General features: G+C 39.3%; 2 protein-coding genes and 1 non-coding gene across 8 annotated transcripts in view; 2 read left to right on the top strand and 1 right to left on the bottom strand.

Moving 5' to 3' along the window:
• Window positions 1–21,633, bottom strand: part of LOC103447351 (putative disease resistance RPP13-like protein 1) — a 62,747-nt gene that overhangs the window by 35,452 nt on the left and 5,662 nt on the right. For 2 of the 6 annotated variants that reach the window (XR_011573237.1, XR_011573247.1), the window contains 3 exons: window positions 21,354–21,490; window positions 20,555–21,146; window positions 20,051–20,420 (listed from right to left, as the gene is read on the bottom strand). The exons of 1 other annotated variant lie outside the window; for it this stretch is intronic. The gene's annotated coding sequence lies outside the window, so the exon portion shown is untranslated. Of the gene's footprint in view, window positions 1–20,050; window positions 20,421–20,554; window positions 21,147–21,243; window positions 21,549–21,633 lie in introns of those variants that run through there. 3 more of the 6 variants (XR_011573246.1, XR_011573249.1, XR_011573248.1) reach the window with 2 other exon arrangements.
• On the top strand, window positions 8,187–10,952 carry LOC103447349 (BAG family molecular chaperone regulator 4-like). The gene is made up of 4 exons (XM_008386539.4): window positions 8,187–8,634; window positions 9,463–9,719; window positions 9,793–9,939; window positions 10,514–10,952. Exons 1-4 carry the CDS (start codon window positions 8,442–8,444, stop codon window positions 10,712–10,714), a joined length of 798 nt encoding a protein of 265 aa, XP_008384761.2. The 5' UTR covers window positions 8,187–8,441; the 3' UTR covers window positions 10,715–10,952.
• TRNAE-CUC (transfer RNA glutamic acid (anticodon CUC)) lies at window positions 13,537–13,609 on the top strand. Its single transcript has one exon. It is a non-coding gene; the product is annotated as a tRNA-Glu (tRNA).

Below are 21,633 nucleotides of genomic sequence, written 5' to 3'. Positions count from 1 at the left end.
TATTTTTCCTTGACTTTTCAAACCTAATAAAAGTTAGGCTTTATCATATCTCATAAAAAGCCTAGCCCACCTAGACTTCTTATCATCAAAACTCCATCAATAGCTTTTAAACCCATCTAACAACATCCATCACCATGCAAAAAGACATAGTCTACCTAGGTTCCTTATCCCATCATTATCCAAGACCATGACTTTAAAATCATCAAATCCCCAAGCTTTTCAATCTGCATGTTCATTGCCAGACATCCAAATTAATTTGAACTGTACCTCTTACTTGAGGATATAATCTGCATCCTATCCATCCCGTTTAAGAACGTTTAAGAATATGCCAAGATAATTCATATTAAAAGATAATTATGATAAAAACCATAATATTATCCTTTAACAAAAATATCTTCACTTTTCCATCCGACGGTTGAGAACTATGCTTACTCAACGGCCTTGATTACACGGGTCGATGGTGTAAATTTGGGTCCAAACATTGCCCCCCAATTTCCTTGAACTTCGGCTCTTACACCGAATGGTTAAGGAAATTAATCGTCTGTGCCTACCTAAGCAATGATCAAATCATAATCAAATAGCCTTATGGTCCCCTCGGTCAACACAATGCCAAATGAACTACCATCCCCATTTGTTTTCAGCCACCATCTGTAAGATAGCAACAAAACTGGAGTCGAGGGTAAATTAGGTTGAGACCGAGAAGAATTGAGGTCGAGGTCAATAAGAAATGGTCCTTGGGAATTCGGCCTGCCTATAGATATATATATATATAAACCCATGTCTTTAAGAAATTTCCCTTCTTCGACAAACCCACACGGCTTTGACCCAGCTGCCTATCATCGAAACTTCATGGAAGGAGGAAATCCACTCTATTCATAAACTCCTCTCGGCCAAATGAATATTTGCCGAGTCATCACCAAGAGCCATCGTCTAGCACCCACCGTCAAATAAAGATTTTCCAAAGCTCTACAGAAGAAGTCTTATCACCAAAGTTATTGTCAAAGAAATATATGGTCGAGGACAGAATCTTCCTTCTAACTTAGGTGAAGGTTAGACCGGAATTTCGGTCGTGAACTAGATCGCAGGTGAGCAGAGACCGTTGGCCTTGTAGTGTATGTGGCCTGAAGGGAGAATAACTGACAGAGACCGCCTGACCAAATACTACCAGGAGGTTGAAAGAGACGACAATGGGTGTAATTAGCAAAATTTCCTTCATCCGACAGCTGGGAAACATCGCGCCCCGATGGGCTGGCGAAGGATTATAGGCTATATAGAAATGATTGACTGATTCAAAGTCAGAAAATGCCGCGATACATCTTATTTGTGCTAAGGTCTGCACCTGCCGTGAAGCAGAGGGGGAAAACATGGTAGAGGAAGAAAATATGAGTATGTGGAGGCATTTCAATCACCGTCAAACCGTTTATGGGGTTGGTCGTGCGTTGTCGAACTGGAAGAACTAACGAGTTAAATTTTAGAATCCAGGCCTTGAATTCAAGTCAACTTTGCACAACAATTCGAAGCTCTCCACGCCAGACGTTACAATCGGCATCGGTGTTGCCGAATGGGTCTATGACGGTTAAAATCTGAGACTGCTTTCTTCACTTTCTGCTCCAGGTTAAGAACCACATTGTTCTAAGATTTTGCTTTGTTCACTTCCAGACGCTGCTACCCAACTCAAACCTGAGGCTCAAACCGTTTATGCAGCTAGAGACAAATAAACCTGAGTTAAATATTGAAAGCCGAATGCGCTCAGAGCCTGAATTTCGGCCTCCTGGTCTTCACCATAAGAGTCAGTTCCTCAACTCATTTTGGGTTCTTCTTCACAAAATTTTCCTCCGACACCTCTCTCCCTATTTTGATATCCTGATCTCACTATTGTAAAACCGGGTCGAGGCCGAGAAGAAATGGGGTCGAGCAAATGATATGTTTTATATTGGCTCGGCATGATAATCAAACTTCGGCCGAGCTCGGCCTGCCTAAATATATATATTAAGCCGAAGTCGAGAAAAATTAGGGGTAAAGGGCTGAGGGAAAGATCTTCCTTGGCAGCTTGTTTCTCGGCCATGCATATATATACATATACATATACATATACATATACATATACATATATATATATATACATATACATATACATATATATATATACATATACATATACATATACATATATATATATATATATATATATATACATATACATATATATATATATATAACCTATTGTCAACAATAATGACTAAATAGGTAGCTTGACTGATGTGAATTGTCTGCCATGCCTTTGGCATATATATATATATATATATATATACACACCAGGTAATTGCATTAGCATCTTTATAATCTGTGCAAAGTGAGTTTCCTTCTCAGCTTTCAATTCACAGTCTATCTTATTTGTCAGTCCTTATAGTAATTTGTTTAAATTTTCCAACCAAACAGTAAGGCGTGTTCCAAACATTAAGACCCATGAGAGGCATGAGCGGGGAAGGAATTTAGCCAACGAACAAGGAAGGTGAATCAGCATAAGTTTTATGTATTCTGATTGTTTGGTTTGTGAAAATTATGAGTAGATTATTTAGATCTAATTCAATGACCAGCACTAGCCTATACACACACACACACACACACACACACACACACACACACACACACACAAAACAAACATGGCATCAGGCATAATGATGTTGGCTTTAAATTTCAAACAAATTGCACACTGCACGGCATCAGGCTAGTACTGCACCAAGCAACAGTCCAGTACTGCACCAAGCATCAGGCCAGTACTGCATCAAGCATCAAGCCCTCACTGCTTAAATGTCACCAAGGAGGAGCTTATTGAGATTTAGCCTATAATGGCTGCCCCCCATTTTCTTTACATCAGCTTGCATAGTTGTATGTTTAAGAAAATAACATATATATTTAACAAACGAAAATAAAAATGGCCGAACCATAGTCAGGAGGAGGCCAACAATGCTTTATTCCAAACCGAGATCTTGCAATAACAAAATTTCCAAATTGATTTTGCCCTAGGCCGAATAAAGAATTTTCTCCAAATATTTTTGACTTGGCGAAATATTTTTCATCGGCTGTCGAATGTGTTGAACAATTATTATCCCCCCCAGGCATAATAATTTGGTCAATTTCGGCTTTTAACTCAAATAACTTAGCCAAATGAGATTTCTCCATATCGGCTTTATCCCCAATAATCATATCGAGTAGCGTAGTTTGTTCGGCTAGGCCTATGTCTCGGCCTTGTTCGTCATTGGAGCACTCCTCTGACGAATCATTTTCTAAGTCGATTTGTGGCTCAGACACTTGAACTTTTGCTTCTAGGCCTACCATAATTTCAATCTCGACCGAAAAAACAGGTGGCCTAGATTCTTCTTCGGCCGTCTTGACAATTTTCTTAGGCCGAATTTTGATTGTGGCCAGAACGAAAAATTGCCCCCCGGCCTTTGGACTTAACCATTTTTCAAATGGAATTGATCTGTAGTCAGAAACATAAGGAAAACGTTCTTCATCTAACCATGCATTAAATTGAGCCCTGTCTTCGTTTACCCATTGCTCTTGCAGGGGAACAAGAGCTTTTATTCTCAACATGTAAGCAAATGACTTTTGCATCTCTCGATGGCCACGAAGAACTTTTTCCACTTCCAAAGATCTTTTACATTCCTCATTGTGTTTTTTCAATTCCTCTAGGAGCTCATACAATCGGCTACATGGAGCCAGATTGACATCTTGATATATCATATGAACTTCGTAGTTTTAGCACTGGGTCCCATTGGGCATGCCAAAATGTTGACCCTAAAAATTACCAAGCCTACGTGGCACACAGGCCGAGTAATCTATAAGCTAACTACATCATTCGGTTGTGTGCGGGGCGTGCCAACTCGTCAGCCGAGGAGTAAAATATGTTGATGTTGCGTTGAGTGTGCGGCTGACTTCTGTGTCTTGCGATTGCGGCCGAGGAAGGAACTTATCTCGGCCTTCGGGTTCTAGAGCCTGAAGACAAGGCTGCTAACTTAGCGAAGTTCAATATCAAATTCAGCTTCCAATGTGCCAAATGTAGTAACTCGTAACACCTCACTTCGCCGAGAAGGCTGATGAGATGACCTCGACCAACAAGGATTCGGAAATCCCTCTCAACCAAGACTTGGATAGGTAACCAGTCGGCCTCGACACAGTGTTGTTTATGCCAACTGAAGATGCTGCGAGATCGGCTGATTCTACGGCGACAGTGCTGTTTATGCCAACTGAACATATCACCGGTTGCCTCCACAATGCTGTCTATGCCAACTGAAGATGTTTCAGCGAAAAAGAAAATAAAAAAATCTCAAAGTTGTTGAGAGGGTTTGCGCAGGGCAGTTTTGTGTGTTGAATTGGAGGTCCCTTCCCGTTGCACGGCACCTCTGTATTTATAGGGACGTATCTTTTGCTTGGCATGGCCAGATAATTTTGCAGAGTTCCACTGCAACTTTAATTCGTGGAATTGACATTGATCCACATCAAAAACCAAGTCATATCCCTCAATTTGATCCGTGATATTTTTCCTTGACTTTTCAAACCTAATAAAAGTTAGGCTTTATCATATCTCATAAAAAGCCTAGCCCACCTAGACTTCTTATCATCAAAACTCCATCAATAGCTTTTAAACCCATCTCACAACATCCATCACCATGCAAAAAGACATAGTCTACCTAGGTTCCTTATCCCATCATTATCCAAGACCATGACTTTAAAATCATCAAATCCCCAAGCTTTTCAATCTGCACGTTCATTGCCATACATCCAAATTAATTTGAACTATACCTCTTACTTGAGGATATAATCTGCATCCTATCCATCCCGTTTAAGAATATGCCAAGATAATTCATATTAAAAGATAATTATGATAAAAACCATAATATTATCCTTTAACAAAAATATCTTCACTTGTCCATCCGACGGTTGAGAACTATGCTTACTCAACGGCCTTGATTACATGGGCCGATGGTGTAAATTTGGGTCCAAACAAATATATAAACTGTTGTATTGCATTAATTGTATCCATATCATACCAAAAATTTACCTTTTTGTGATTTATATATTTTGCATTAATTTGGAAGTAAATTAATTTGTTCCAATTATTAAAAAAAATTATACTAAATCCGTATTATATATTTTGAATCAAATAACACTTCTCTAACTTGTAGGTAAATTATTTTTCATGTATTGTTACATATATTAGGCACGTTTTATTGTTGTATAAATATAGGTATGACATAATATACAGGAAATTTTTTGTAGGTAAATTATTGGAAACTAATTTGTAGGTAGGTAAATTAATGTGTTCCAATTATATAAAAATATATATATGCTACACCTAGATTATATATATATATATATATATATATTTTTTTTTTTTGAGAAAACCTAGATTATATATTTTGAATCAAATAACATTTTTGTATACATGGTAGGTAAATTATTTTTCATGTATTATTACATATATTAGCCTATTAGGGACGTTTTTTTTGTAAAAATATATAAAGTAATATATATATATATATATATATATATATATATATATATATGATTGTTTGCAGTTAAAAGATAAAATCAAAAGCATGATCCAATTCCTAAGTTTATGCAATATTTTGTTGTTGGTATACAATATTTTGCATAATTGGAAATGAACATTTCAAATAGTAGGTAGGTAAATTAAGATGGTCTAATTATATAAATACCACACTTCTAAAAATCGCTAGGCGCTAATCGGGCGATAGGCAGGGGCCTAACGCCTAGTAATTGATGCAAGCCATGGCTTTTTACTCTTGCCAGAAAGGCCCAGTAATTGATGCAAGCTAGCAACTGTTCCCGTAGGTAATTCTACTTTACAGTTCCACACCACAGCTCGAGGGTGGAGGAACCATCACAAAGAGCATGGAGAGGTTGAGGGGGTCAGAGGGTGGATGAACCATCACAAAGAGGATGGAGAGCCATCACAAGAGAGGATGGAAGAGCCAACACAAAAGGACGGAAGAGGTGCAGCTACGTAGGGCGGTAGAAAAAGCAACAGTTGAGCAAAGAGAACAGAGCTTTAGAGAGAGAGAGCTGTCTTCTTTGGATAATGAGAAGAAAAAGAACACCACCCATGTAGACTTTGTTCGGAATAGCTGTGTTGGACAATAATAACTTTCAAATGGATTGTGAGAGACCTCGCAAACATATAATGCGTTGATGGTGGGTATATGTAGTTCTGGTGGTAGAATGGGTAGTAGTGTAATATACCTTATTAATGGTGTTATCAAAGAAACGTGCTATGCACCTTATTAATCAATTGTGGAGTGTGTTGATGCACAAAACTGGAGGTCTTGGAACAACGTAAATCCGACCGTGAATCTGCAAGAAAGTAAAGAACACAAGATGTATCGTGGTTCATCCCAATGTTTGGGCTACGTCCACACTGATATTGTATTTCTCTGTTTGTGAGAGGATTGTGAGGGTGAGAGCCTTCTTGATTGTGAGGGTGAGGAGACCCTTTTATAGACTAAGGGCTCCTCCCCTTTTTACATATTTGCCCCTTCATTTATTACATAATTACATTTGAGTCTCCCGAGTATTTATACGAGATCTAAATACGGAGGCCCTAAGTATGGAACAAATAGAGTGAAGCATCCAAGTATCGTTAAGGACGATAATGTCATATAATATTTTTAAGTAGCTAAGTATTTGAAAAGTTAAATATGACATAAATCACTATTAAGAAGAGTATATTGAGTGAGGCTGCCTTATCCGACAACTTTCTAAAAAACGCAAGTAAGAAACTCTCTGCGTTTGGGCCGTACTCAATCCCACCCTTTATGATTGAGTTGTTGCAAAGAGCAGCCTCACCTAATGGTAAAAGAGATCAACTTTTTAAATCAAATTTTATAAAAAAAAACATATGATGTGGTTGTTAATGATTACATTATTACTTAAGGGTTGTTTTATTAACACCCCACATCTACTTTTTCAATCAAAATTTATCTTAGTACACCCCACATACTTTCCTATATTACCCTCACATCCCAAACTTTCTACATACACCCCAAATTCTTCACATACATTCAACATTCTCTCATTGTTCATTCTCACCACACCTCCAAATTTCAAGACTCTCGCTAAACATGTAAATGCTAATTATGAGGTCAACTTCATAACATTCAATTGTTGGTTTATTTTACTGGTAGAGCACAAATCCAAAATTTTTATCCCTCTCTCTTACTCCTCTAGAGTCAATCTCACAAAATTTTGACCCAAAAAAGAATGATAGGACATGGGTGAATTTTTTTTTTCCACAATTATAATGGGAAGATTATAACGGGTTCATTTCTTTTTACGGTACAAAACTTAAAAGAAAGTAGTGCCAACTGCTAAGCTTACCACTTAGAGAAAAAATTTGTTTATATTATAATGGATTTTTTTTTTTTTTGAGAAATCGAAAATTTGTTTTGGATAGTTATAGATTTTGATAACAAAAAAATGTTGTAGTTCTTACAAAATATATAATGAAGTACGTCTGGTTACGAATTCGTAACATTTTTATTTTTATTTTTAGGGTCTAGGTTTCTATCAATTTGGGTGTTTTTGTCAATTAGGGGTTTTAGGATTTTAGGCTTCGGGTTTAGACAACCAATTTAGAGTTAGGGTTCATATTAGTAAATAATTTGTGTATTCAATTTCTTTTAAATTATTTGGGGCTAAATAGTCATTTCATGTTTAGATAAATAAGTGATTTAATAATACATATTTATGTGGGGTGTATTGAATAATATGAGGGGTGCTAATAAAAAAATCCTTACTTAATTATTGATTAATATACTCTCTTTTTTTTCTTTTTTTTGTGATGCATCATATAATTAACAAATTTGGTTCAAAAAGTTAATTTACTTAACATTACTCAATTAAGAAATGTGGGTGATGGTTTAGAATAAACTAAAAAAATGAGAAGAACCCAAATTATTTGTTTGGATAGGGAGCCCATGCCAACTTAAGAAGATACAAAATCCATGTCCTTGACACATTTGAACAAAATGGACCAATCAAAGTGCATTGGCTGCAAACACTTCTAAAATATCCATGAACTTCAAACCCAAGTCTAACTTTTAACAAAAAGCCCATTCCTTAATCATCATATAAGTATGCTACTAAGCCCACTTAATCTCTAGGAAAACTAAACGCAGTCGCACGAGTGCAAGTGCAAAGTGGTACTCTCCTTCTGCATACCAACTTTTGAGTTGTACTGACCAACCGCTAGCTCTGGAATCTGTTTCGAGGTCCCTGTCTTCAAGTGCCTTTTCTTTGCTTACTCAACCCGCCAAGCCATCACGCACTCTCACCTCTCTCTTTCTGCAATTCCACCTTTTCCATTTTCCCTATAATTCTATATCTTTATTTTTTTATGATCCTCTCAGATAAATAGAATGAAAAAAAGAACAAGAGTTGGTGTGGAAAATGATGGGTTAAATAGGAAAATAGATTGGGAGCTGAGGCCAGGTCGAATGCTTGTTCAAAAGAGAGACATTGGGGATGCAAATTCTGGGATTATGATCAAGATCAAGGTTTCTCATGGTTCTTATTACCATGATGTCCTTGTCCATGCTCAATCCACTTTTGGTAAATCTTCTCATTAATCTAATTTAAATTTTCTTTCTGGGTTCTTGTTGTTCTCCTCGTAATTTTTCTGGGGATTTGCTCCTTTGGTGTTGTAATGAGAATTTTGGGTAGCATTGCCCATTTACAATTTGGGTTCTTCATATTATTTTTATTTTTAAATGTTTGGAAAATTTGAAGATTTCCATTGATGCCATTTTGTTTTGTTTGTTATTAAAATCTGTAGAAAAGAAATTCAAAATGGACAATTCTAGGGATGAAGTTGGAGTTGATAAATGATTTATGTAATAGTGTGTGAAATTTTATTTGTTTTTTTTTTCTTTTACCCAAGTGTGTTTGTTAGCATTCTTATTATTTAATGTTTCAATATATGCAGTGGATTCTTGAAGTTTGCTTCTTGGGTTTTGTTTAATGTGATTCTCTGTTGCTTCTTTCTTCAGTAATATAGGTCTCGTTTGGAACTACTTTTAAAATGGTTAAAGTGTTTTTTGTAAAAATATATTTAGAATCAATTTTTAATAAAAATATAAGTGAATCATGGAAAAAATATTATAACTACTTCCTTATACTTTTTGCAGGAAGCACTCTAAGTCCTTTTAGGACCTAGAAGCGTTTCAGTCATTTTAAAGGCACTTTTAAACAACTCATATGTTCTGACACAAATTTTTTATTTTTCAAGAGTTGTCTTTTGCTTCATCATTTTGGTGTGACGGACTTGGCATTTGGAATTTATGTGGGGGGGGGGGGGGGATAGAATGTCAATCTTTTCGTTCATCATTCAACATGTTGGAACTATTTGGGGACTTATTTGTAATAGACATTAAATGCAAGGTGATCTGAAAAGAGTTCTTTCCCCTGAGACCGGATTGGAGCCAAAGGAACAAAGATTGTTGTTCAGAGGGAAAGAAAAGGAAGATAATGAATGTCTGCACATAGCGGGCGTAAAAGATATGTCGAAGATTGTATTACTAGAGGACCCGGCTAGCAAAGAGAAGAAGCTTGAAGAGATGAAGAAAAATCAAGGCGTATTGAATGCGTATGAGGAGGTTGCCAAAGTTAGAGCAGAGGTTGACAAACTCTCTCAAAAGGTTTGTGTATATGATCAAGTCCTTTTTTCGTGCAGCGTTCGATAAGCTAATTGTGCTGTTAATGATTTGTTAGATTGTTGATTTGGAGACAAGTCTGTTAAGTGGCCTCAAGGTTTCAGATAGGGAAATTGTGGTCTTAACAGAGTTACTCATGGTGGAGTTACTTAAATTGGATTCGATTGTAGCTGATGGAGAAGCAAAAGTGCAGAGGCGGGTCGAGGTTGGTGATGCTTCTTCTCGAAACTTTATAGCTAGTGTCATGATTCATACGATTTTCCATGTTTAAGGGAACCTTATCCACATTATCCTGATCAATATTGTTGATACTTGAGCATTACTAAAGGTAAATGATGCTTGTTACTCGTGCTCTATAAAGTAGAAATGCGATAGAACTTGAGAAATCTGAAGCCTAATGCGAGTATAATTGGAAGACTGAAAGTGTTTCAAATCGAAGACATTTCTTGGATCCTAGATCAAATTTTAATTTGTTGATAATACTTGAGAAAAAGAATCCTCCGACTCCAACGTACTTATTTCACATGTGCTTATTTTGGATTGTGTCATAGATACGAATCCTAGGACTCCAACATTGAGAAATTTCAACTCTCAAGTTGTGCAACATTGTCTGTTCCGAACGATGCTTTTTATATCACGTTGGTTAAACAGTTGTTCGCCCATGTGTTTCATAGAAGTGCCTGCATGAGATTTTTGCTCGGGAACAATTTTCCAATTTACGAATATCAATAAGTATTTGTGCCAATGGAGAGTGCCAATGGTTATGTTCGTGCATACAGGTTCGACGTGTGCAGAGCTTTGTTGACACGCTCGACAATCTGAAGGCGAGAAACTCTAATCCATTCAGCAAGAAGAGTATCAACGCAGTCTCGGTCACTAAAAATTGGGAGAGGTTTGAGTTGGGGGTTGGAAGCCTGCATATCCCAACCCCATTGCCATCTTCTACCAAAATAACTCAGGATTGGGAATTGTTCGACTAAGCTTATTATGTTCTTCTAATTTTACTGCTTTTGTATAAATGCGCGCGCGCGCGCACACACATACACACACACATATATGTATGTATCGTCATAGGACCCGAACCCATTTGGTACGATTTTGTACACTGATCTTGATTGGTGAAAGGTTGTACTCAAGACCATCACAATGGAAACAGAAATGATAAACCCAAGGAATTGGATGCTCAGTCTCCAAAATCTTGGTTGTTGCTTCCCCAAATTCAATCTAAATTAAATTCAAAACGAACTTGTTTACTGTTTATAAGCACAGTGTAGTTTGAATTTTGCCTCTGCTTAGTTTCTGTATTTCATGTCCACCCGTCTGAGAAAATATAAATACTTTATTTTTTCTTTCTCTTCCTTCTCCCTTCTTTCTCTTCACTCTGCTCTTCTCTCCGATACTCACCTAGGTACACAGTGGCGGAAAATGTAATTCTTGGAACTGTTTGGATTAAAACTTAATTTTTGGCCCAAGGATGGAGTCGGCCCAAAAGGAGGCCTGGAGGAATAGAAGATCAAGGCCCGGCCGAAACTTGGGAAAGCAGGAAAGGGCCTTTTTTGACTTGATACAATTCATAAGGGCCACTTGCCTACCTACCCAAGGACCAAGTGGTGTAGACTGATCAGACTGCACAGCCCATAAAGTACTTTATGGTGGCATTACATGTAATAAAGCTGATGAGTCATCACCCTCAGACCGCATTCGGGCAAAGCTGTCGCTACAGGAGCCAAACCGAGTCGTCTATAAAAGGAGGAAGAGAAGACAGGAATAAGGACACTCAATCAAACAAACAAAAGCACAAACTCTGCTCAAAAAGCCAGATTTGCCTTTCAAAACGAAGCTGTAGTCAGCCCAAGCCTTCATCCCCCTCGGGATAATCTTTTCTCCCAACCTTTGTAATAGCTCTGCTACCCTTGTTCGAACTTGTTGTAGTATCGATTCACCTTTTGTATTCTCCTTTCCCCTCTCCCCCTCTAAGCTTTCAGACCTTTGACAGAACTACAAAGATAGGGACCTGCAAGACGATCGGCCTTAATTGATAAGGTTTAATCTTGCCCGACCTGCTTTGCTCTGTCTTTGTCTTCTCTTTCTTTAAAGTCTAGCAATATGTTGTATATTTCCAGTTATATGCAAGTTGTTTCTAGCAAAATCACGATGACAAAGCTTTCTCAGTACTTGGATCCGATTTGAATATATCTTCAGTGTTTAAATCAGATCCAAGTCCTAAGCCCTCAGGCATGTAAATCTGATTAGTTTAAAAGTCCTTGGCCTCAAGGCATAAAAAAGAACTTTATGTGGACTTAACCCATCCACGACAATCCTTGATAAACGAGAAGTCCGAAGTTACTTGGGGCGCAAGTAATCGACCTACCTCTTGGTTTTATTTTTATTATATCATGATTATCATAGAACGCTTAAGTATGGAATGGATTCTGATAGGAAGCCTCAAGGCCTACACCTAAGGCCCCACAAAGGCACCTATTTGGGTTCGCTCTACCTCTCAGACTCGGATAATCAGAAATATAATAGTTATAAGACTCCGACAACCATAAAGACCAAATATAATATGCTCAAGTACTGGTTTAGTTTGACAGGAAGCCTCAAGGCCTACACCTAAGGCCCCACAAAGGCACCTGTTATATCTAACACGGTTTCTCGGGCATATGCATATTCACAACTAAAACTTGATATCCATTCGACATCTGCCATGCTGAAGATGGCAGTGGCACGCCTGAGCACTAAAATGTTAACCTTGATTGTGAGCCTCAAGGCCTACACCTAAGGCCCCACAAAGGCACCTCTCAAAGTTAACGTTGTCCTTCTCTTTCAGTCTTTCCCGAAGAGTCTTTCCCAACAAGACTTGCCCAACAAAACCCGACAGGAAAGCAGAAGCCCGACAGCAGCCCTCAACCGGCGCCGAACCTCCAGGGGAGCTGTGTGCTCGTCGGCCAGGAAACATCCCCGACGGGAATTCCTGCCACGAACAGGAACTGTTCTTCGTGATGGAGAGCATGTTTTCGTTGTTGCTCATTTTTTGCCTCATTTAATGATACCTTCATTGTAACTACCAAGTTTTTCGTTTTGAATGTAATTATCATTTTCATTTGTAGTTGAATTTATCTGTGAAATTGTTGCTCTTGTTCCTTATTGTAAATAGATTTTCACATGTAAATAGTATTGACTATCATTTATATATTTAGAACTTTCGACATGTTTTATACGGTTTTCAAACCAAGAGCATCGCACTGGCACCCTTGCTAGCGTGCAGTTCATCAAAGAGCATGAGTTTCAACTTGGAGAACCTCTCAAAATGGTAACTACATGATGTAGCGGTTAATGGTTGAACTTCTTTTTATTGATTCAAAAAAAGAATTCAACCAACGTTCAACCAACCGCCACATCATGTGATTTACAAAACATAGTCGGAAAAAAAGGTCTCTCTAGCATTTTTCTTTGATTGTGAGGTTGGTTAGGTTAATTAACTTTTCTATCAATGTTCGTGAGATTTGACCATAGCAAATTGAAAGGTAATATGATTTTTTTTTTCAAAACATACGTTATTATCTACACTAAATAGGTTATTATCACACTTGGCAAGCTGTAGTTCAAATTCGTTTTTTACCAGAATCAAACTTAAAACCTCTCACTTACAAGTAAAAATGAATTACTAGAGCGTGAATTAAGTGGTCATTTCGACCATACACAAAATTGGGGAAGGGCACCCATCAACATTATACTTTTATAAAGAAGAGAATGTGATCTATTTATTGATATTAGCCATTGCGTAATGCTATGTCAACAATCCGTTGTAGTCTAGTTGGTCAGGATATTCGGCTCTCACCCGAAAGACCCGGGTTCAAGTCCCGGCAACGGAATTTGTTTTTCCCTCGATGGATGAAGTTTGTGCCTCCCTCTTCCAAACAAAAGACAAAGAAGATTTAATCAAACACTTTATGGTCTTGATTGATCTTTGAAGAGTATTGTCATGCGTTTTTTGTGCATGTTTTTAGAACAATGATTAAAATCGTAGAATTTCAAGTGTCAAATTCGTGGAATTTTCAAAAGTTCACTTAGTTGGTAATCAATTTTCGGTGGACTAAAACATGCAAACTGCCTAGCATTTTTCCAACAACTAATTCGGTATTACAAAGTTCTTAAAGAATTTTTATATTCATATCTAGCATAAGCGAGAGATGTTATTTAGATATATAAAATTAACATATTTGCTCGTACACTTTTTAGTATATAAGTAAGTACCACATATAGTAGTAAGCGTTATTTACATTAGAAAATATATCATCAAACGTATCAATTTTTTGTATTAAATAATATGATTGAAAATGAGATTCAAAAGCGAATTTAGAAGGTTGAAAAAACTTTACAAAGTCAACAGAGACCCCCCGACTCACCTTGATTGCCTTATTTGTGTCGTTGCTTTCCGCTGGCTAAGACTAAAACCTATTGAGAAATATATTTTCATTTTACTCAATCAAATAAGATTGCAGTCTGAATGTATATATACACCTGTGTTAGACTAACTAACTCATAACAAATAACAACTTTCCTTAACCTCTAAGTATTATCCCTTGATAGTGTATTGACAGTATTACCCTTAATATCCCCCCTCAAACGAAACTGAGGGACCCGAAGTTGAAGTTTGTCCCTGAGAAACAAAAAACGTGCTGCAGCTAAGGATTTTGTACAGATATCAGCCACTTGGTCTTGGGAGCAGATGTAGTGAAGGGAGATGTGCTTGGCAACTACTTTTTCACGGATGTAATGATAATCAAGCTCGACATGCTTGGTCCGAGCATGAAAAACAGGATTCTTGGCAAGGGATATAGCATATACGTTATCACACCAAAGTTGAGGAGAACAAGGCAGACAAAAACCAATGTCAGCAAGTAATTGACAAATCCAAGTGATCTCAGAAGCAGTGTTGGCAAGGGAGCGATACTCTGCCTCGGTAGAGGAACGAGCAACAGTGGGTTGCTTTTTAGCGCTCCAACTAATGAGAGAATTACCCAGAAAAATGCAATAACCACCAGTGTATCTCCTATCTAGCTCACAACCAGCCCAGTCAGCATCGGAAAAGGCCTTGAAAGATGGAACAGAGGAGCACTTCGAGAACCAGAGACCGTGATCAATGGTGCCCTTAAGATACCGGAGGATACGCTTGACAGCTTGGAAGTGAGAGACTTTGGGAGTGTGCATGAACTGGCAGACAAGGTTGACAGCGAAACTAAGATCCGGCCGTGTCCAAGTTAGATATTGAAGAGCACCCACCAAGGACCTGTACTCAGAAGCATTATCAAGGAGAGGAGAAGCATGATCAATCTTGGAAGTGCTCAGTGGTGTGTTGCAGGGTTTTGCACCAACCATTTTGGCTTTGTGTAGCAAATCCAGAATATATTTAGTTTGGGAGAGGAAAATGCCAGTAGAAGAGCGCTTAACCTCGAGACCGAGAAAATAGTGTAAAGGACCAAGATCCTTAATAGGAAACAAATTGCTGAGATGTGTGATCACATGTTGACAATCAACAGAAGAGGGCCCAGTAACCAAAATATCGTCCACATACACAAGAACAAAGACCAAGGATTTGTCCTTTTTGACAAACAGAGAATGGTCACTTTGAGAACCAACAAAGCCAAGAGAAGCAAGAGCAGCATGTAGTTTATCATACCAAGCTCGGGGAGCTTGTTTCAGACCATATAACGATTTATGAAGCTGGCACACATGATGGGGCTTGGTAGAGTCTGCAAAGCCGGGTGGTTGTTGCATAAACATAGATTCAGAAAGAGTGCCATGTAAGAATGCATTACTGACATCAAGTTGGTGCAGAAACCAATCAAATTGAGCAGCAAGGGTGAGTAAGAGGCGAATTGTCACAGGTTTAGCCACAGGGCTAAACGTTTCAGTGTAATCGAGACCTTCCTGTTGGTGAAAGCCCTTGGCAACCAACCGAGCCTTGTAGCGATCGATGGAGTCATCGGGTTTTCGTTTGATGCGAAACACCCATTTGCAGCCAACTATGTTCTGTGAAGAATGATATGGAACCAGGGACCATGTTTGAGTATGAAGAAGAGCATTAAATTCCTCCTGCATTGCTTGGCGCCAATGAGGGTGTTGAGATGCTTGAAGATAGGTTGTAGGAATATAATCCAGAGACAAATGAGAGGGAAAAGGATGATTTGTGGCAGTAAAAGCTTTAGGTTTGTAAATGCCGGACTTAGAGCGGGTTTGCATAGGGTGAGTGTTTATGGAGGAAGAGGGTGGAGGGGATGGCGGTGGTGGTGCAGGAGGAGGAGGGGAGGATGATGGTCCAGAGGGTGGTGAGGATGGCGGTGGTGCAGTGGGAGGAGGGGAGGAGGATGGGCCAGAGAAAGGAGATGAGGGTGAGGAAGGAGTAAGGGATGGAAAAGTTAAGGAAGATGGAATAGCATAGGATGGAGTTGCAGGTTGTAATGGGGAAGAAGGAAAGGAAGAATAAAGATTAGAAAATGGAAACTTACTTTCATCAAAGAGAACATGCCGGGAGATGTAAAGGCGGCCCGTAACTGGATCAAGGCATTTGTACCCCTTATGATTGAGACTATAGCCCAAGAAAACACAGGGCTTGCTCTTAGCATCCAACTTAGAAGAAGTATACGGCTTTAACCACGGAAAGCAGAGGCAACCAAAAACTCTGAAGGTACCATAACAAGGCAATGTCTTGAAAAGAGACTCCCAAGGTGAGGGCCGAGATAGAGTAGGTAACCTGTTAATGAGATAGATTGCAGCTGCAAAAACATCGACCCAATATAAGTGAGGAACTTTAGATGCTGCAAAAAGAGTCCGGGCAGTTTCCACAAGATGCCTGTGTTTGCGTTCAGCACACCCATTTTGCTCGGGTGTGTGAGGACAAGATAACTGATGTTGGATGCCATGTTATGCCAAGAAAGTAGAGAAAAGAGTACTCATGTATTCACCACCAGAATCAGATCTCAAAGTAATAATTTTGGTGCACAGAGTATTTTCAACCAAAGATTTATATTTCATGAAGACTGATAGTACATCAGATTTGTATCTCAGAGGGTAGAACCAACAGTATCGAGTAAAATCATCTACAAATATGACATAGTACCGGAAACCATCCTGAGAAGCTATAGGTGAGGGTCCCCAAACATCGGTATGAATGGGTTCTAAAGGTTTCGTGGTAGTACATGTAGTAGATACAAATGGCAATCTAGAACACTTTCCTAATGCACAGGCTGAGCAAAAAGAAAAGGTCTTATGTTGGAACACAGAGATACAAGATTGAGAGGCAAGCTTATTTAAAATCCTGACTGAAGGATGGCCCAACCGTCCATGCCACAGAGTCCGGGAAGCTTTTGGAGTAGCAGTAAGCGCTGTATGCTTGGCACCAGTGTGAGATGAAGGATAAAATGGATAGAAGCCATGCTGAACAGGACTTTTAAAACGCATCCTCCCCGAAGAAAGATCCTTCATAGTAAAGTGAGAGGGATAAAGATGCATAGAGCATTGATTATCAATAAGAAATTGATTTGCAGAGAGGAGATTATGCTTCAGATCAGGCACAAATAAAACATTTTTGAGTGCAAAATTACTATGTGAAGTGGTAATGGAAGAAGAACCAGTGTGAGTGATAGGCAAACCTTTGCCATCACCGATATACACTTGTTCAGGCCCTGTGTAGACTTCAGGATTCTGGAGAGTGGCATAGTTGTTGGTCATATGAGAAGTGGCTCCAGAGTCGACAATCCACGGAGAGGAGGAGTTGGAGGTGTTGGCAACCAACGCAGTTTGGGATGACTTGCCATTATAGTGAGGGTCCATGCGATGAGGACAGTCACAAGCCTCATGGTCAAATTGACGACATATTTGACAAGAAAGTTTCCTGTTGGATGAAAAATTGGACCGAGGGCCTCGATTGGAACGCTGATTATTGCCTCGATTGAAAGTGGAGAATCGCGGATTGTTGTTCTGCCTGAAATTGCCACGAGAATTGTGGTTGCCTTGAGTAAAGTTGCGATCCAGTCCACGGTTTTGATTGTGAGGAGAGAACGACTGCTGAGCAACATAGCCGTGAGAAATAGAAGGAACAGGCAGAGGAAGAAGACCAGTGGAGGTGTTGTAGGCCTGAAAGGAAGACACCGGTGGACTTTGCTTGCGATTGGTCAATTGGATCTCTTTGCTAAGAAGCAAACCATGGAGTTCATCCATGGTAGTTGAACCAAGACGAAACTGAATGGCATCCATAAACGAGTCAAATTCAGGAGGTAAGCCATGGAGAATGACAGAAATCAGCTCTGAATCTTCAACTGGAGCACCAGCACTAGCAAGAGCATCAGCAATCTCCTCAGTGCGTTGAAAATATTGAGCGGCTGTGAGATCTCCTTTGGTGAGACTGCGAAGGCGAGATCTAAGTTCGTGGATGTGAGAATGCGAGGCAGCAGCAAGGCGAGACTCCAATTTGGCCCATAGTTCTCGAGCCGAGGAAACTCCAACAGTATAAGGAATTAGGGATTCCGAGAGAGTCGAATTGAGCCAGATGAGAATGTTCTGATCATTCTCAAACCAAGCAACATACGCCGGATTAAGACTGCGATTTCCGGAGAAGTCGGTGAGAAGTTGAGGCGGCGCCGGCGAAGAACCATCAATCAAACCGGTGAGATTGTATCGACGAAAAATTGGAGCAAAAAGAGCACTCCATGTCAGGTAATTGGTAGTGGTAAGCTTAATCGGAACCATAGATCCAATGTTCTGTATGGTAATTGAGGTAGAATTCGAGGAATTAGGGTTTGAAGCTTCCGACGGTGGAAGAATTGGAGAATCCGATGCCGTAGAGGAAGAGACGGCAGGAGCCATGATCAGAGATGCAGAGAAGAGGATGAAGCGGAGAAGATCAACAAGATCGGAGATCAAGAGTGGAGATCAAGATCGGAGTAACAGAGAAGCGGGAAGATTTGGGATCGAAGAGAAAGGTCGTCAGACAAGGGCGAGTGATACCATATTGAGAAATATATTTTCATTTTACTCAATCAAATAAGATTACAGTCTGAATGTATATATACACCTGTGTTAGACTAACTAACTCATAACAAATAACAACTTTCCTTAACCTCTAAGTATTATCCCTTGATAGTGTATTGACAATATTACCCTTAATAAAACCGCCACCCAAATCTTTAACGATACTTTCATTATTGCTGTTGGTGGGTTTGGCAATGTGTTCAAAGGATACATTGACGACAATGCCACTCCTGTTGCCATCAAACGATTGCGACATGAGTCATCACAAAGGGCCCGAGTGTTCAAGACGGAAATCGAGCTACTCTCCCAACTTTGCCACGCCATTTGGTTACTTCCGATAATGGCGAGATGATCTTGGTTTACGATTACATGGCATGCGGCACTCTCGGTGACCATCTATATCGCACATGTAACCCCAAACCTCTTCCCTGGGAACAACGACTTGAAATTTGTATTGGCGTAGCGCGAGGGTTGCACTACCTTCACAACACTACCAAGGGCTCCATTATTCATGGCGATGTGAAGAGCACAAACATTTTATTAGATGAGAAAATGGTGGCCAAGGTATCGGATTTCGGGTTGTCAAAAATGGGCACAACCAGCACGTCCAAAACACACATCAGCACGATGGTGAAAGATAGTTTTGGGTATCTAGACCCAGAGTACTACAGACGTTAACAACTGTTTGAGAAGTCTGATATGTACTCATTTGGGGTGTTTTGTGGGAAGTATTGTGTGCGAGGCCAGCTCTGATGCATACGGTGGAGGCTAGGCATATCAACCTCGCTAAGTGGGCCAAGGGTTGTCATGGAGACGGGACACTTGGTCAAATCATTGACCCAATTGTGAAGGATAAGATTGAAGTCGAGTGCTTGAACAAGTTCATTGAGATTGCTATAAGTTGCTTAAATGATAAAGGAATCGAACGACCGTCGATGAATGATGTTGTGAGGGGGCTTGAATGGGTATTGCAGCTTCATCAAAAGAGCATTGGAAGTGAGGGTGACAATGGGGTTGCCTTTATCAATGACAGAGGCGACAATGAATATTCCAAACGAAGTATATCTGTGATAGTCTTTTCTGAGATCAACGATACGGATGGAAGATGATGAGCAACATTGTACGAAATTAGAGCAATATTATGGAAATGATGTCTCAATAGGATATCATGTATATGGGTATATGCTTTTCAGTGACACTCAGATGCGACATCACAACAATGGAACTGAGGAGATCCTCCAAACATATGAGCCGAAAGCTGCAACCACAAGCCAGCAAAGAAAGAATGAAACTGTATTGTCCATTGATTTTTGAAATGCATACATGAAATATTCCAAAATTTGATGTTTTAAACCACCGTATCATATTACAAGAATGAAATACAAAATATTCAGAACAAACAAGACTTTACAAAGAAAACAAGAGTAAACAAAGCTTGTAATTTTTGAAACTCATACATTTTGTTAGTAATATTGTGCATTTGATGCTTATTATGCCGGATTAAACCTTTCCCGATCTCCTACTTCGACGATTGTTCTAGTAGAAAAACGAAATGTATATACAGTGGTCAATTAACCCTCCTCTCCTCTGGCAGTGATTGGCAAATTTGGGAAGCTTGCATACGAAAAGCTCTCCAGGAGAAGCCCTTGTGTCCTGCAAGAAAATTAATAATTCAGAATTTAAAACTAATAATTCACAATATGCATGCTATGTTTCATATATATTTTTTATTTTTCTTTCTATTTATATTTGTGCAACTATGAAAGTTAATTTGATGCAAAATATACCTGACTTCGGTTTGAGAGTTGAGAGTGAAATGTCAGAAAGCAAAAGTATTTCCGAACTATAGAGCGCTCATATGATCAGGTCTCTGCCTATCCATATGCAAGGAATGTGAGATATCTTGGCTCAATCTTCTCCCATACGTCTTTCTTCTCACAACTTTTCTCCAGGGCAGAACATCGGTGGATTTCAGGAAAGAAACAGATGGCGGCAAACCCTCTTCTGGAAGGCATTGGAGGCTGCCAAACCCCCAAATATATAGCTTTTGAAGAGAAGCGAGGTATTGATGTAGTCCCTCTCCTGGCAGAAATTCCATAATTGGGGCAGCTTTCAATTCGTAGCTCTTGAAGAGAAGTGAGGTGTCAAAGTCCTTTTCCGTCCACTGCTTCCATGTAGCTTGGACAGATCACAAGTGTTTAAATCGTTTCAGGGCTCTTCCAATGTCCTCGCCTGCAAAACCGGATGCTCCATTTTATGACTGACTTATGTTGTTGGAATTTGGATAAGTGGAGAATGTGGAAGCAGCACTGCGTTGTAAAAATGTCGGGTCTGTGCAACTGTGCTACTTCTAGTCACCTTTAGGCAAGCCTTTCTACCCTGTGGTGGACGAAAGGATCACAGTGTCTATTAGTTTTAAGGACTTTTAAAAAGAAAAAAATGGAGAACATTCAACCATATGAAGTTTGATTCTCACAACTTTTCATTTTTTTCCTTGTTCGCTACCCCTCCCCAGCCACCCTCCTCTCTCGTTATATTGATGATGAAGAAAAATAACGGAAGGAAGAGAAACGTCAAAAAGCACACCTCCACATCTTCTGCTAAAAGATCTAATTACGTGCGGCTTTCCATTGTTGCTGCGAATTTATGGCCAGATCCACAAGAGCATATAACGTATCTACACAAGCTTTAAGATGGTCCCGGGATAAAGAAAATGAGACAACCTGCCAACGCGGAAGGAGGGAAGTACAGATGCAAGTTTGTGCCACCCATGTTAGGCTTCTGTAGTACAAAATAAGCAATACAGTAACAATAAACTGCAGTTCCAACTGGAAAAATCAACATTTAGACTCCTCCAGAAATTGGA

This window comes from Malus domestica, chromosome 11 (assembly GCF_042453785.1).
Source record: "Malus domestica chromosome 11, GDT2T_hap1".
NCBI classification, from domain to species: Eukaryota; Viridiplantae; Streptophyta; class Magnoliopsida; order Rosales; family Rosaceae; genus Malus; species Malus domestica.
This window is presented reverse-complemented; position numbering and strand designations above follow the sequence as displayed.

What these genes read in the sequence shown, in the direction of transcription:
- LOC103447349 (XM_008386539.4), top strand. Translation starts at nt 8,442, where the DNA reads ATGAAAAAAAGAACAAGAGTTGGTGTGGAAAATGATGGGTTAAATAGG. An exon ending in CCATGCTCAATCCACTTTTG is followed by an intron (nt 8,635 to 9,462) that starts GTAAATCTTCTC and finishes ATTAAATGCAAG; the next exon opens with GTGATCTGAAAAGAGTTCTT. An exon ending in TTGACAAACTCTCTCAAAAG is followed by an intron (nt 9,720 to 9,792) that starts GTTTGTGTATAT and finishes ATGATTTGTTAG; the next exon opens with ATTGTTGATTTGGAGACAAG.